This window comes from Cibotium barometz, chromosome 20 (assembly GCF_041138505.1).
Source record: "Cibotium barometz isolate CiBa-2024 chromosome 20, ASM4113850v1, whole genome shotgun sequence".
In the NCBI taxonomy this organism is placed as follows: Eukaryota; Viridiplantae; Streptophyta; class Polypodiopsida; order Cyatheales; family Cibotiaceae; genus Cibotium; species Cibotium barometz.
Genome location: NC_141065.1, coordinates 5,208,722 through 5,221,604, shown reverse-complemented (window position 1 = coordinate 5,221,604; position 12,883 = coordinate 5,208,722). Strand labels below are relative to the sequence as shown.

Genomic DNA, 12,883 nt, shown 5'->3' with positions numbered 1-12,883 from the left:
GGAGTGATGCCAGATGGGCTGTAATGGTATCCATAGGTGCCAGGGGATCCATGAGTAGGAGCCCATCCTCTACTCTGCCAGTGTATATGTCTGCCATGTCATGTGTGAAGTAGATGGTAGTGTGTGGCGTCGATATGTGGGGGGCTGGTGATGCTGGTGATCCGGCTAGTGAAAATGCCAAGTATGTATGATCTGCCCCAATAGGACGAGGTGGGATGGAGAATGAGGTGACAAGCTGTGATGCCTCCAAAGACCCCATAATGTAGTCCACCACCGTGCCTCCGGTCTGTATATGACCCCCATGTGGGAAGCATGTCAGCCCTCCTGATCCCGGCCACTGTAGCATCCCGTTATAAATAACGAGACGATGCCCGGCTCCCAACTCTAGTAAGTGGTCCCCATAATGTCCTCTGTCTGGTCCACTGTCCTCTGATGCCCGACTAGCCCCTATCTCCTCTGGATCCACAGGGTGGGATCTCCATGTCATCATAGTCATACACCTCACACTGTCTGCTCTATGTGTGGGCATTGAAATCACCCGTAAGAAATACTTCCCCTAGTGTAGAATAATTCATAATCTCCTCTGACAGACAAGTATATGGCGAGGCTCTTGTCTCCTCCTCCTGTGGCATGTCCTCTATAATGACATAGGAGGATCTTGATGGAGGAAAGTAACATAGGGCTATGTATATAACCCTGTCCTGTCAGAGCTGTAAGCTGATTCACATGTATCTGGCCTCTAGATCTTGTGCTACCACTCTCAGTCTCCCCCGTAGCTCCCGTCTGAATAGAACAGCTACTCCCCCCGACCCTCTCGAGGTACGCTGGCGTGTGGCCCTCCTGTATGCTGACTCCCACTGGAATCCCTCTACTCGAGGTAGCCCTCTCTCTGGGCTCTGATGTGTCTCTGTCAGAAGTATGATGTCTCTCCCCACCATAACATGCTCCAGTCGTCCAGGCTGCACCCATAGTGAACCATTACAGTTCCATACTGCCATGTGTATCTCTGTCAGTGGCCTGGTTTGTGTCCCATAGGCCCCAAACCGCTAATCCATGGGCCGGCCATCAATGATGACCCGACCATCTCGATAGAAGGCCTTCTTGCCTTCTCTCCTCGCGTGTAAGACTCGTGGCATGAAGCTCTCCTATGCTCTAGCTGCATCCTCGTGAGATCATCACATCCAAAAAAATAGAAGCTCCCTCTAAGCCTCGTAGTATGACCCTCTTCCTCATGAAGGTGACCCTCCCCGTCTCTCCTGCAAACTGTAGGATGAGGGCTCGCTTGCGTGTTGAGTCTTTCTCGGCTCTCCATGCTTTGGTGAAGGGGAGAGGGTCCTCTTCCCTATAGCCTAGCTTCATGCATCTTTCTCGGGAGTGGAGTTGGGTGTCTCGGCTATACCTGTGACTCGAATGTTGAGGCGGCGGGCATGCCTCATCTTCTCCTCCTCAATCGTGGAGTAAAGTTCGTGTATAGGAGGTGGAAGGGGTCCAATCCCCTCCTACCACATGGCAGTTCCCCCAAGTATAGGGTGGGAACTACCCAAGCCATTAAATGACCTCACGTGGATGAGAAAAGAGGTGAGGGTGCCCACCAAGCTGGCTGGACAATAGTTATGGAACTCGGCCCCAGGCACTGGCCAACAGACGGCCCGGTATTTAAAGTGAGTGTGAACTCCTAAGGTTATAAAACTTTTGCAAATATAAATAAGGTTAGAAACAATACTTACCACCTGTTCATAGCCACAAACTCAGTCAGAAGACAGATCATTTGCACGGTTCACGGGTGGGCATCCCCTACCCGTGAACTGGACATGTCATAGCAAGCAGTCATACAAAAACAAGTCACGTGAAATCAGTTTCAAGCAAGAGGAGATGCATGCACCTGCATTATGCAATGGATATATCTCCCATTCCTGGAACTTGTAGATAGCAAGTCTTCCCGAGCACGAAACTAACTCAATGGGAAGTCTAAACTAGGATCGCTGACAGTGGGTTCCACGTCTTGGCCACACTACGGGTGACATGAGGCCTGGCCTCCCCTAGGTGACGAGAGTCCTGGACTTGGTACGGGCAACACGAAGCTCCTTGGCCTCCCATACCTTAGCACAAAATAGGAGAAGACCGCTTGGGTGGCCAAATGGTGACACAAGTAGCATCAAAGGATGGCATTCAGATGGATCCCACAAACCTCCAAGTCATAAGAAATTGACTTGAGCCTTGTATGGTGCATGAAATCAAAAGATTATTGAGGCAACTCTCTTGTTTCCAAAGATATTGTTTCCAAAGATATTGTTTCCAAAGATACATTTGGTACTTTGCTCACTTGGCTTCTCCGTTGTGCATGATACGACAAAAAATGAGGCTACTTTGCAATGGACTGCCTTTAATAAGATAATAGTTGACTTGAATGAAGGATGCCTATGAGAGCCACATTTTACAAACTATTAAGTTTACCACAAGCATCTATGAGAACGAATGGATGGTTGTCTTTTACATCCTCCAGATTTGGAAGCATTATTTGCTTGGGGTTGGATTTACCATCAAGGCTAATCATCTAAGCTATGTTATTCTTTGACACAAATGAGATTATCAAATAAGCATACGCAACGGGTCAACTTTCTTTCCATGTTCCATGTCAAATTGTTGCACGTGCCTAGAAACAAGATCCCCATCAGCAATGAGCATTCAACTCTCCCTATCAGTGATCAGCCTCCAGGGCAGCTGCACAGAATCGTCCCTGCACAGTGGTACAGCTAGAGGACAGCGCTGTTGTATGGGGCATCTTCTTGTGCAACTGTACAACCTGGATCTGATGTTGTTGTATGGCCATGGATCTAGTCCATCTGTACAGACCTGCACAGGTATGTTCGACGGCTGCACCAGCAGCAATCGTTGCAGCCTGATTGTGAGGACTGAGGCACATGACAATTTCTGTGGTAATGACGACAAGAAGACATGTACCCCATAGTTGCATGCAACGGAAACGAATGATGTCTCCACAATGGAAACAGCTTGAAACTAGGAAACAGCATGTCTTTAACATTATATAGTAGATGTAAATAGAAATGATGAAAAAAGTTGCAAGAAATAGTTCTTAGGATTAATCATAATCTAATAGAGATAACAAGGAAAATTGGGGAAAATCAAAACTTACAAGAGGAAAATCGTGGGAAAATTCTCAGGTGGGATCAGGAAATGTGGAAACGGTGTAGGGAAAGGCCATGGGGAGCCCTTTCCCTAGAGGAAAATGGGGAGCTGGTGCTAGCCAGTGACCCAATTTTCTAGGGGAAGGCCAACCCGTGGCCTTTCCCAACCATCGTGATCTTGGGGAGTGGAACAAATTTTTTAAATTCTTCTTGTTGATGTGGCAAATTTTTATTAGCTCTCTAACTTTTAACATTCCATGTGCTGATGTGTCAAAGTTTTATTGGCCTTCTATTTTTTAACATTTTCACTGCTTATGTGTCATCAACTCATTTGCTGTCATTTGAGTAAAATTCCCACTGCTGATGTGTCAATATCCCGTGGTACATTCTTCAAAAAAAAAGCTTGCTGATTTGATGGCTGGGATTTATTTTCCCAAGACCCAAGACCATGATGGAAAGGGAAATGAAGCCCCCATCCCTCCCCCCTGCCCCCCGGAGAAACAGAGTTTCCATAACTTTGGCTAGGAAATGGCCATTTCCTGTTACTATGATAGTATGATGTATCCTAGGCTCATGATTGTGAAAAGTAATCCGTGTTCACTGGGAAACGACACAGAAACAGACATCGCCTATATCGAAAGCAAACCAATTCCCAATAATTGGTATTGTTTGATTGTTGCACATCAGATCTGAAGACAAGAAAATTGTGCATCTCAAAAGCATTGTATCCAAATTTTGGGTTATAAAAGAATACCCAAACCGGGAGAACCACCTGTACTTCATTGTCTGCACACAAAGCACACGTATGCATCCACCGCGCACTAACTTTGCATGTCATACTTGCATTATTTTGTTATTAATAAAGTGCATTATCAAGATTTTGTAGGCATTCCCCTCACCCGTTTTGTAAACCTTGTGGGTTCAATGGTGGCCTTAACAGTGACCCTAGCATTGAGGTTGTGACAACTTGGCATCATTAGAATATGGTATCTACTTGAAGTTTGAACAGAGATTGAAAGTATTAAAGCTTACAAGTGCAATTCAAAAAAAGAAATTCGAATAAGTAAATGACTTGCACAAACAAGCTATGCATCAACATGGGTCCCCGCCCCCCCCCCCCCCCCCTCCCTTTAGGGAAGCATAGTTATCCTGTAAATATAAGCCATTTTCTTATAGTGCATCAATCTTTCCAAGGATCTCTCTGCATTGAAATTTGATACACCGAACAAAGTCAGTCAAAAGCACTACAAGAAGAGTGGTTGCACATGTAGAGCATACAGCACTCTTGTTTAAAAAGGCATGGCTGTCTTCTATCTTTGAGCGTAATTTCTCTTCTGAATTTTCATTGCACAATTGCATCATGCCAGCCATTGGGTGAAATGTGCACATAGAGGATTAGGGCTATAATCTCATAACTAAATGGCCATACAACAATCTGTCAACCAACTTGGCCCAAAACATTTCCATTTTCCAAATAAATGAGTAAAATATCTAATAAGCTATATTAGAACGAGTGCGCATGAAGGAAGTGGCATGCTGTATGGAAGCATCCAGTCTGCACCATCAGATCCAGCACAAACTGGGTCTTGAAATCCTTTAGAAACGACTTCGCATTCAAACGTTCCTTACCATACCAAAAGTTCAATACGGATTGAGGGCTTCCATGCAGAATGCAACTCTCTCTTGTAAAAACAAAGGAAATGCTTTCGTTGTTAATGATTAAGTGCTTTTGTGCAGAAAATCACTGACTTTCATATTTCACCTTTATATCTGGTTCGTTTTTAACCAATAGATCTGGAATATACGCATATTGAACTACACTAGTCAACTCAAGAAATCCTAAGACATGGTAGTGACTCGCCAAATATCAAGCTAAGGGCCTCTATGTTTCTTGGTGACCGTCAAGTGCACACGCCAAGAACTTTCAACCACAGAGAGAACTATGAACCATTTAGTCATGTCTAGCACAAGGGACCCAATTGGTGGAGCTATGCTCATTTCAAATCTGGCCTATTCGCCTAGTCTAGAACATATCATTGACTGATGGGCTATAATACTCATGCATGCTGATCCACTGCCTCTAATCCTTGATAAGGCACAGCGATGGAACGTACAGATGGGCCACTTCTGCCATGTGTGATCTGCAAAACCAATTGAGTGATTTGGGTGTGTGTAGTATAACTGGTCACATGAACTTCAAATCATGAAATTTTTGGTGGAAAGTAGAATCTGTATCATCCACATCACTAATCTTCTTGTAAAGAGATATTTGTAGTTGAAGGCCACCCATTTGAGATAATCTTGTTGAATGTGTGACTAGCGAGCACAAAGTGTGGGCATATCTATGCACTACTGGAATGGAAAGAGAAGAGAGAAGTTGATTCCCTGAAAGAGAAGAGAGAAGTTGGTTCCCTCAGTTATTTGTTGAAAATTATTCCAACATCAAGAACCGATTCCAAGTCATTTGAAGACAGTTTATCAGTGTAAACCAGCACTAAATCGAAGGACCCTTGTTTGTCGGATAGCTTCATCACCTAGCAAACTATCATGTATAAGTGTCACCACTGTTATGAGGATGGTTATAGTAATGCTAAGTTCACTTGTTGGTTAGCACAGATGAAATGTGCATCGCCTATGGAGCTTAACTGAACACCATGACCATCCCCTATCACAGACTTAAAAAAGCATCATTACAATATAGACCAAAATATTAAACTCATATCAAAAGTGCAGGATTATGTTCCTTAAGACTCATGAATCACATTACCTTCCCAAAGCCCCAATGCCATAACTCAAAGAAGCCTGGAAAGAGAACAGCAGGTGTTAGAAAAGTTTGAAGGAAACCACAGTGTTTTCTTTTTCTACTTGTATTCATCAACATAAGAAATACCTACATCATAGGCATGCGACCGACCACTACCTCAAACAAAGGTGATTGTGTTCAATAGATTGTATAAACATGTGGCTTTATCCTACTAAAGGTCTCCAAAAAGGTGCCATTGACCTTGTGTTAACCTCTTCAGAAAATCTGAATCCTTAAAATCTTCGTCTACAATGCTTTTGACCTGAAATCTGACTGCACTTATGTCACAAAAAAATATGGCATGCCTTTAGAAGTGAAAACAAACCACTCACCTCAAAGGAAATGACAAGACCACAATAGATGCTACAAAATGCTGCAATTGCTGCTGTCAATAAGGAAAGTTCTCGCTTTAACTACAACAAAGAAGACATGCAAGCTGAGTAATCTCTCTCTCTCTCTCTCTCTCTCTCTCTCTCTCTCTCTCTCTCTCTCCACGTGACATAGCTGAGGGAGACCTCTCGGCCATACTCGTCAACCCCATGCTTGACATTTTGGAGAGTGGTATACCATCTAATCAGAGCTGATGTTGCTCCCATGTTTTTATGTTCTTAGTATTCCATGACAAGTTTCCATGGACAGTTTTGTATCACCCCAGTGAGATAGCTATATTTATGTTTTCATTCTGTTTTATTTTCCATTCCATGATGAGATATGCCATGGACATTATTGTACCACTTTGGTCTCATAGGCCCATTGGGTCTTTAGTAGACGCTTAATATATCTTTCTTTCTTTCTTTCTCATAGACCTATGTACACATCATTTTGGTCTCATAGACCCTTTGGGTCTTCTGAAGACGTTAATATAACTTTCTTTCTTTCTTTCTTTCTCTCATGATTGGTGATACAATGGCCAAGAGCTAAGCATCTGTTTTGGAGGCCGAGATTGACCAATTGGCAGAGTCACAGGGGCAGCGTGCTATCAGCCAGACAGGCTCAATTCAGAGGGGTTACACAGACATCTCGATGCATTGCAAAGATTTTCAGACGAGAGAGACCTCATGGTCAACCTCTGCAAAACCAATGTCATGGTATCTAACACGTCCGACCAAGTGCAGACTGGCTGGTCCTTTCTCTCTAGAGGAGAATAGTCTAATCTTATGTCTACCTCGGAGTGGTCTTCACAGGCCTTCCAAGCCCACTTCCAGGAGCCTCGCACCAATTGTTTGTTGTTCGTCCCGCAGCGATGTACGGTGCCCCTTTTTTTAGGGACCAGATCTTGGAGCAGATGATTGGTGAAGTACACAGAGCCTGGAGGTGATGATGCTCTCACGTATGACCCAAATAAGCCATCAATGCCATCTTAGTTAAGTTTGGAGCATCCCCTCTTGTCATAGATGCACCCTTTCAGACCATCACTTACATACAGCATGTATATACACTAGTTGAGTCCTTCATGCAGCTTACCCGAGTGGGGCAGAGCAGGCCTTGCTATTCACAGGTGGTTAGCTGGTTTGAAAGACATGGCCTTCCAATGGACCGCAGCCACCTCCTAGTTGGAGAGCCGTGGAAGTCACCCCCATCTCATCATGTGCCCCCCTTCTTGGCGGTCATTGGCTCCCAAGCCAAACATGGATCTTCACCGAGGCCCACCTCCTCTCCCCACCTTAACCTCTTCAAAAGACCCCTTGGGGTGCCTAAAGGCCTTATAGGCCTTCATTTGGAAGGAGGCAAAGCTCCATTGGAGCTAGGAGAAGTAGGAAAAATGCCACCACTCTACAAGTCAACATGCCACCACTCTACAAGTCAACCTGGCCATCTTCCATAGCCGACTCCAGGAAGCCACGTACACACAAACTGGTCGACGGTCCAATTAATCATCCCCCTTTTCAATTTTTTGATTTGGGTATTTCCGCCTAGTGCGAGTCAATTTGTGGTGGCTCAGCCCATTGCCGCCCGCCGCTGCTCAGCTCAACCAACAGCACCATTGCAGCTCTTTTTTTTTCGCCATTGTGTTCCTTGTCTCTCCCAAGCCAAAATCGTCAAAATCGGAGTTAGTTTGGACCTCCAAAACACCTTTGTTGCAAATTTTCACCTGTCCCCAAACAGTGCTCAACCGAGCATAGGGGTGCGTACGGAGTCTTCAAGCTACTCATCGGTGGTACCGGCATCAAAGTACATTATACCGAGCTTGCAAAAATTACAAAAAGTAATCTTTATCCCTACTCCTTTCAATAGGGCAGCTTTTACAACTACAGTTGAGTGTGTTTGGCTCAGACACCTTACGAGGCGGCTGATTTGGGTGTTGAACAGCCATCCTCCACTACAGCTGGGAGGATATCGTTTAGTCGGTTCCTCGTGCAAGCAATGAGAAAGACTGTTTGCAACCACTTGTTATTGCCCTCAGAGGATAGTGGAGCATGAGAGATTCCACCAAGGGGGGGCTTTCAGTGGGTATTTGGGACCCAATACTATGTCGTCTTCTACATTCTCATTCTCATTCTCTTCTCTCTCTACTCTCTAAATTGGATGCTAAATATTCTCACCACATAAGGATATAAAGAAGGTCCTATTGTGCGTTATCACGGTCAAGCTCAGTGCATGTAACATTGGTATCAGAGCATTAGGCTGGTAACCCAACTCGGCTACCTAGAGAAGTGAGAGCATCAGGTGGATTGTAAAATTGCGGTCCGTAAAAAACACCTAGGCCTCCACCATGTCGGGAGAGACATCACATCAAGAAGAAAGCCAACAAGAAGAGATGGAGGCACAAAGCTTCCAAACAGAAAAGATGCTTCTGCCAAGCACATAAGAGCTCCTGAGAAGAATGATGGAGCAAATAAATTCTCTGAAGATGCAGCTTGCCACCGAAAAAGAGAAGCCCAAAGAAGGCATCTCAGATTTGGCACAAGTCCTTCTCCATATGAAAGAACAAAGAAGAAAAGACAAAGATCGACGTGAAGAACAAAGAAGAAAAGATGAAGAAGCAAAAAGAAAAGCAGAAGAAGAGAAAGAACTAAAACGTGCAGAGGAACAAAGGGATAAGGAAGCCACAGGCAAATATGAGGAAGACCAGCGCCGCAGAGAGAAAGCCGAACGAGAGTTCCAGCAAAGACTCGACTAGGAGGCTATGCAAATCCAGCATAAGCAAACGATGGCACAGATTCTGGCAGCCCTCCCTCAGCAGGCTCCGATTCCTCGTCCTCCACCGCCCCTATCACAACCATCATACGAACCTAATTTTAGAAGTATGATGGTAAATGTAATCATGCTGCTGTTACTTAATTTATTCATCAATTTGAAGCACATTTTCCTTTAGCTAAAATTACAGATCCACAAGACAAAGTCCATGTAGCAGCACCCCAACTCACTGGGAACGTTGTTACTTGGTGGCAACATTGGTCACAACTTCACACAGACCCTATCACAGGCCAATTCCGTTTTTATTGGAATACCTTCGTGGCTGACCTAAAAGTCCGTTTTCTTACATGACCAATCTTGAGGATGAGTTTTACAAACTCACTTAGGGTGGTTCCCCTGTTTCAACCTATTCCAACAAGGTCATTACAATGGCCCAACAGTTGGGCATATCGGAAGGAAATAAGCTCAAGCAGTTCATTCGAGGTTTAGACACTACCATTAGGTACCCAGTGAAGAATTTTGAGCCGCAAACTTATGCACGGGCACTAAACCTTGCTCAGAATCAGGAACTGATGTTGAACGGAGGTAAGCCCAAGCACATACAATCTTCCCCAAAGCCCCAATAGCAGTGGAGAGCCATCTTGGAAGATTCACCTTGTGGAGAGCAAGAGTAACTTTGTGGAAGAACTTCATCATCTTCCTCCTGCACTGTTCACCCGCCGCCGCTCAGCCCGGCTACGACCGCCGCCTCTGTATGCCGTTGTTGCTTCCGACACCTGCCAGCACTAGTACCTCCTCTAGCCACCATCTTCTACACAGAGACATCAACGACATCTTTCTATGTGGACTTCTTGAGGTTTCCCTCCTCCTTCGATTTGGGCAACAAGCTCTGCTATTGAACACAAAAGCCTTTGTCCTCAGTGCATGTTACCTATGTACTTGTACACGAACTTGAACTTGAAACTCGAACTTGGAACTTGAACTTAGAACTTGGATTGGAACTTGGACTTGGATTGGAACTAGAACTTGGATATGAACTTGGATTTGGACATGAACTTGGATTTGGATTCATTGGACTTGGATTCATTGGATTTGGAGATTAGATCTGGTACTAGCCCAGAGAGAGATACTTGTGGGTCATCCCCGTGCTGTGCTCGGCATCAGAGATCTCGTGCCTAGACATCAACATCAACATCGATATCGACTTGGATATCCTACATCGGCATATCTGTTTATTTTGTATTTATTGATTGTATTGATCCTGGCCAGCGTGCTCGTGGATTGTTCCTGAATAAATTCCTAAAAGGGGGCCAGGCCTGTTCTCCACTCAGTGTGGTGTATTGTGCAAGATCCCTATTCCCTTCTCTCTCTCTCTCTCTCTCTCTCTCTCTCTCTCTCTCTCTCTCTCTCTCTCTCTCTCTCTCTCTCTCTCTCTCTCTCTCTCTCTCTCTCTATATATATATATATATATTTGGACACGTGGTTGAACCTGTCACGGCACGCCCCATTGGGCTTACAATGGTATCAGAACAAGATTTCACTTGAAGAAACTTCCGTGGGGTGACAGAACCATGGCAAGAATGGAGGGATACCAAGGCCTAATGAAGGAAAGAACTAGGAGGCTGATCCAGGACTTCAAGATGGGAATCAAGGTCATCGAAAGAGTACCATGACCTTCAACAGTTTAGGCAATTTCTCAGAGACGAAGAATTCGTTGCTAAGAGAACCAAGAGAGAACAAGACCAAAGAAGGGCTCAAATGTTTGAAGAATTCATCAGGGAAAGAGCCACCGAGCCGAAGGAGTTGAAGCTGCCAAAGCCTATCTTCGTGCCAAAGGGGCTACCATTTCGGAAGGATTTAGAGCCATCATTTTGGAAGGATTGTCAGATTGACATCATGCCAGGAATATCGTCAAGAGGTTTGCAATGGATGCTAGACCATTGCAAGTTTTGACAAAGAAAGCCATGGAATCTTTATGGACAAAAGTTGAAACAGAATCTTTTGAAGCATTGAAATTTTATGCTAGGAAAAGACCAGTGCTGGATATTCTAGACCTTTTTGTGGTTGAACATGATGAGCTTGCATAAGAGCAGCCTTGAACCAAAAAGGCCATGTTGTGGCCTATGAACGTCAAATACAACAAGGTAGCAGATGCATTATCTCAGAGACCACTAAGCCATGCATTTTCTATGGGTTACCATATGGATTTCACTTTGATGAAGGATCCTTATGCTACCAAAGAGGATTTCAAAGATGTTTTGGAACAGATTGCACAAGGAAGATTTGGTGACTTCTTATGTCATCAAAAAGGGTTTCCTTATGATGCGAACCCGTTTATGCAAGACAAAGGATTTGAGCCCAAAAGTGAACAAAGAAAAGCAGCTCCACCTTATGTAGAGCAAAGAAGCATTCTGACTACAACTTAAGCTTTGGAAAGCTACTTTTATTGGCCTTGTATGAAAAAGAACATTGAGTTATATGTTCGAGAACGTTTGGTTTGTCAAAAGGTCAAGTTTGATCGATAAACACCAACAAGATTATTGCACCCATTGAACGTTCTATGGGAGAGTATTGCTATGGATTTTATATCTGGATTGCCAAAGTCAGGGAATGATGGTATATGGACTCTTCAAGATACCAAGAAGATCAACCATGTGTATCATCGGTTGGACCTTTCAGATCATTGGAGGATATATAATGCCTTCCATGACAATTTATGGACACCATGTACAAAGCTACCCTCAAAGGAACTTGTATCGAAGGATCCACCAAGGATGGAAGAGCCAAAACAGATTGAGTTTCATTCCATGAGAAAAAGAGGAAAGACAGTGGTCAGAAAGTTCCTCTTAGAATTTGAGAATTATTCGTTATTGGATGCGAAATGGATGCCAAAGAAGTACTTCAAGGACTATCGAGATATACTACGAGCTTATGAGGAAATGGTTCGTCTAAATGTATTTGAAGTGCAGATATGGACATCTTGCGATCAAGACAGATTCAAGAGGGAGGGATTGTGCCTCTAGCCCTCTTCATTGTATATATATTGGACTGGAATTGATCATTATTATGCTTATATAATGATTATTTGGACATGATCTAGTTTGGGTGGCAACGATGCCCGATAACCAAGGAGCGAGATTTGTATATGGGAAGCAACGATGCCAAACGACCCATTGGACGGCAACGATGCCAGAACGACATTTGTATATGGGAGGCAACGATGCCAGATGACCCATTGGACAGCAACAATGCAAGATATATTGGACTTCGCAGTCGGGCGGTCATTGAGATTAGATGGCCCAGATGACTGTATTGGATTTCGCAGTCGAGCGGTCATTGTGACTAGATGGCCCAGTGCTTATCAAAGAAAGGGAAATGTTCGTAAAAGCAAAGATTCCCCACCCGAACGAAGCCCCTAAAGGGATACCGGGCCTTTCACCGACAATCTAGCTTCACCGGAGCTCTGGCTTGACTGTATTGGCCGATACAATCATTTGGGCCATCAGGTCGCAATGATTGCCCGATTGCAAAATCCAATACAATCATTTGGGCCATCTGGTTGCAATGACCGCTCGACTGCGAAGTACATCACAGTCGAACGGTCATTACGACCATATGGCCTAGATGACTGTATTGGATATCGCAGTCGGGCGGTCATTGCAACCAGATGGCCTAGATGACTGTATTGGACATCGCAGTCGGACAGTCATTTCGACCAGATGGCCCAAATAACTGTATTGGATTTCATAGTCAAGCAGTCAATGCGACCAGATGGCCCAAATGACTATGCAAGAAT

At 44.3% G+C, this 12,883-nt stretch overlaps 1 protein-coding gene across 4 annotated transcripts in view; it reads right to left on the bottom strand.

Annotated features, from left to right (window-relative positions):
- Positions 1–4,303: 4,303 nt before the first annotated feature.
- LOC147627471 (NF-kappa-B inhibitor-like protein) overlaps positions 4,304–12,883 on the bottom strand; it is a 64,820-nt gene continuing 56,240 nt past the window's right edge. The window contains exons 5-7 of one of the 4 annotated variants that reach the window (XM_086814372.1): positions 6,282–6,362; positions 5,914–5,948; positions 4,304–5,287 (exon numbers count right to left, since the gene is read on the bottom strand). In XM_086814372.1, coding sequence (XP_086670498.1) covers positions 5,227–5,287; positions 5,914–5,948; positions 6,282–6,362 — 177 coding nt within the window. In that variant the 3' untranslated portion in view covers positions 4,304–5,226. The other 3 variants (XM_086814371.1, XM_086814374.1, XM_086814373.1) reach the window with 3 other exon arrangements.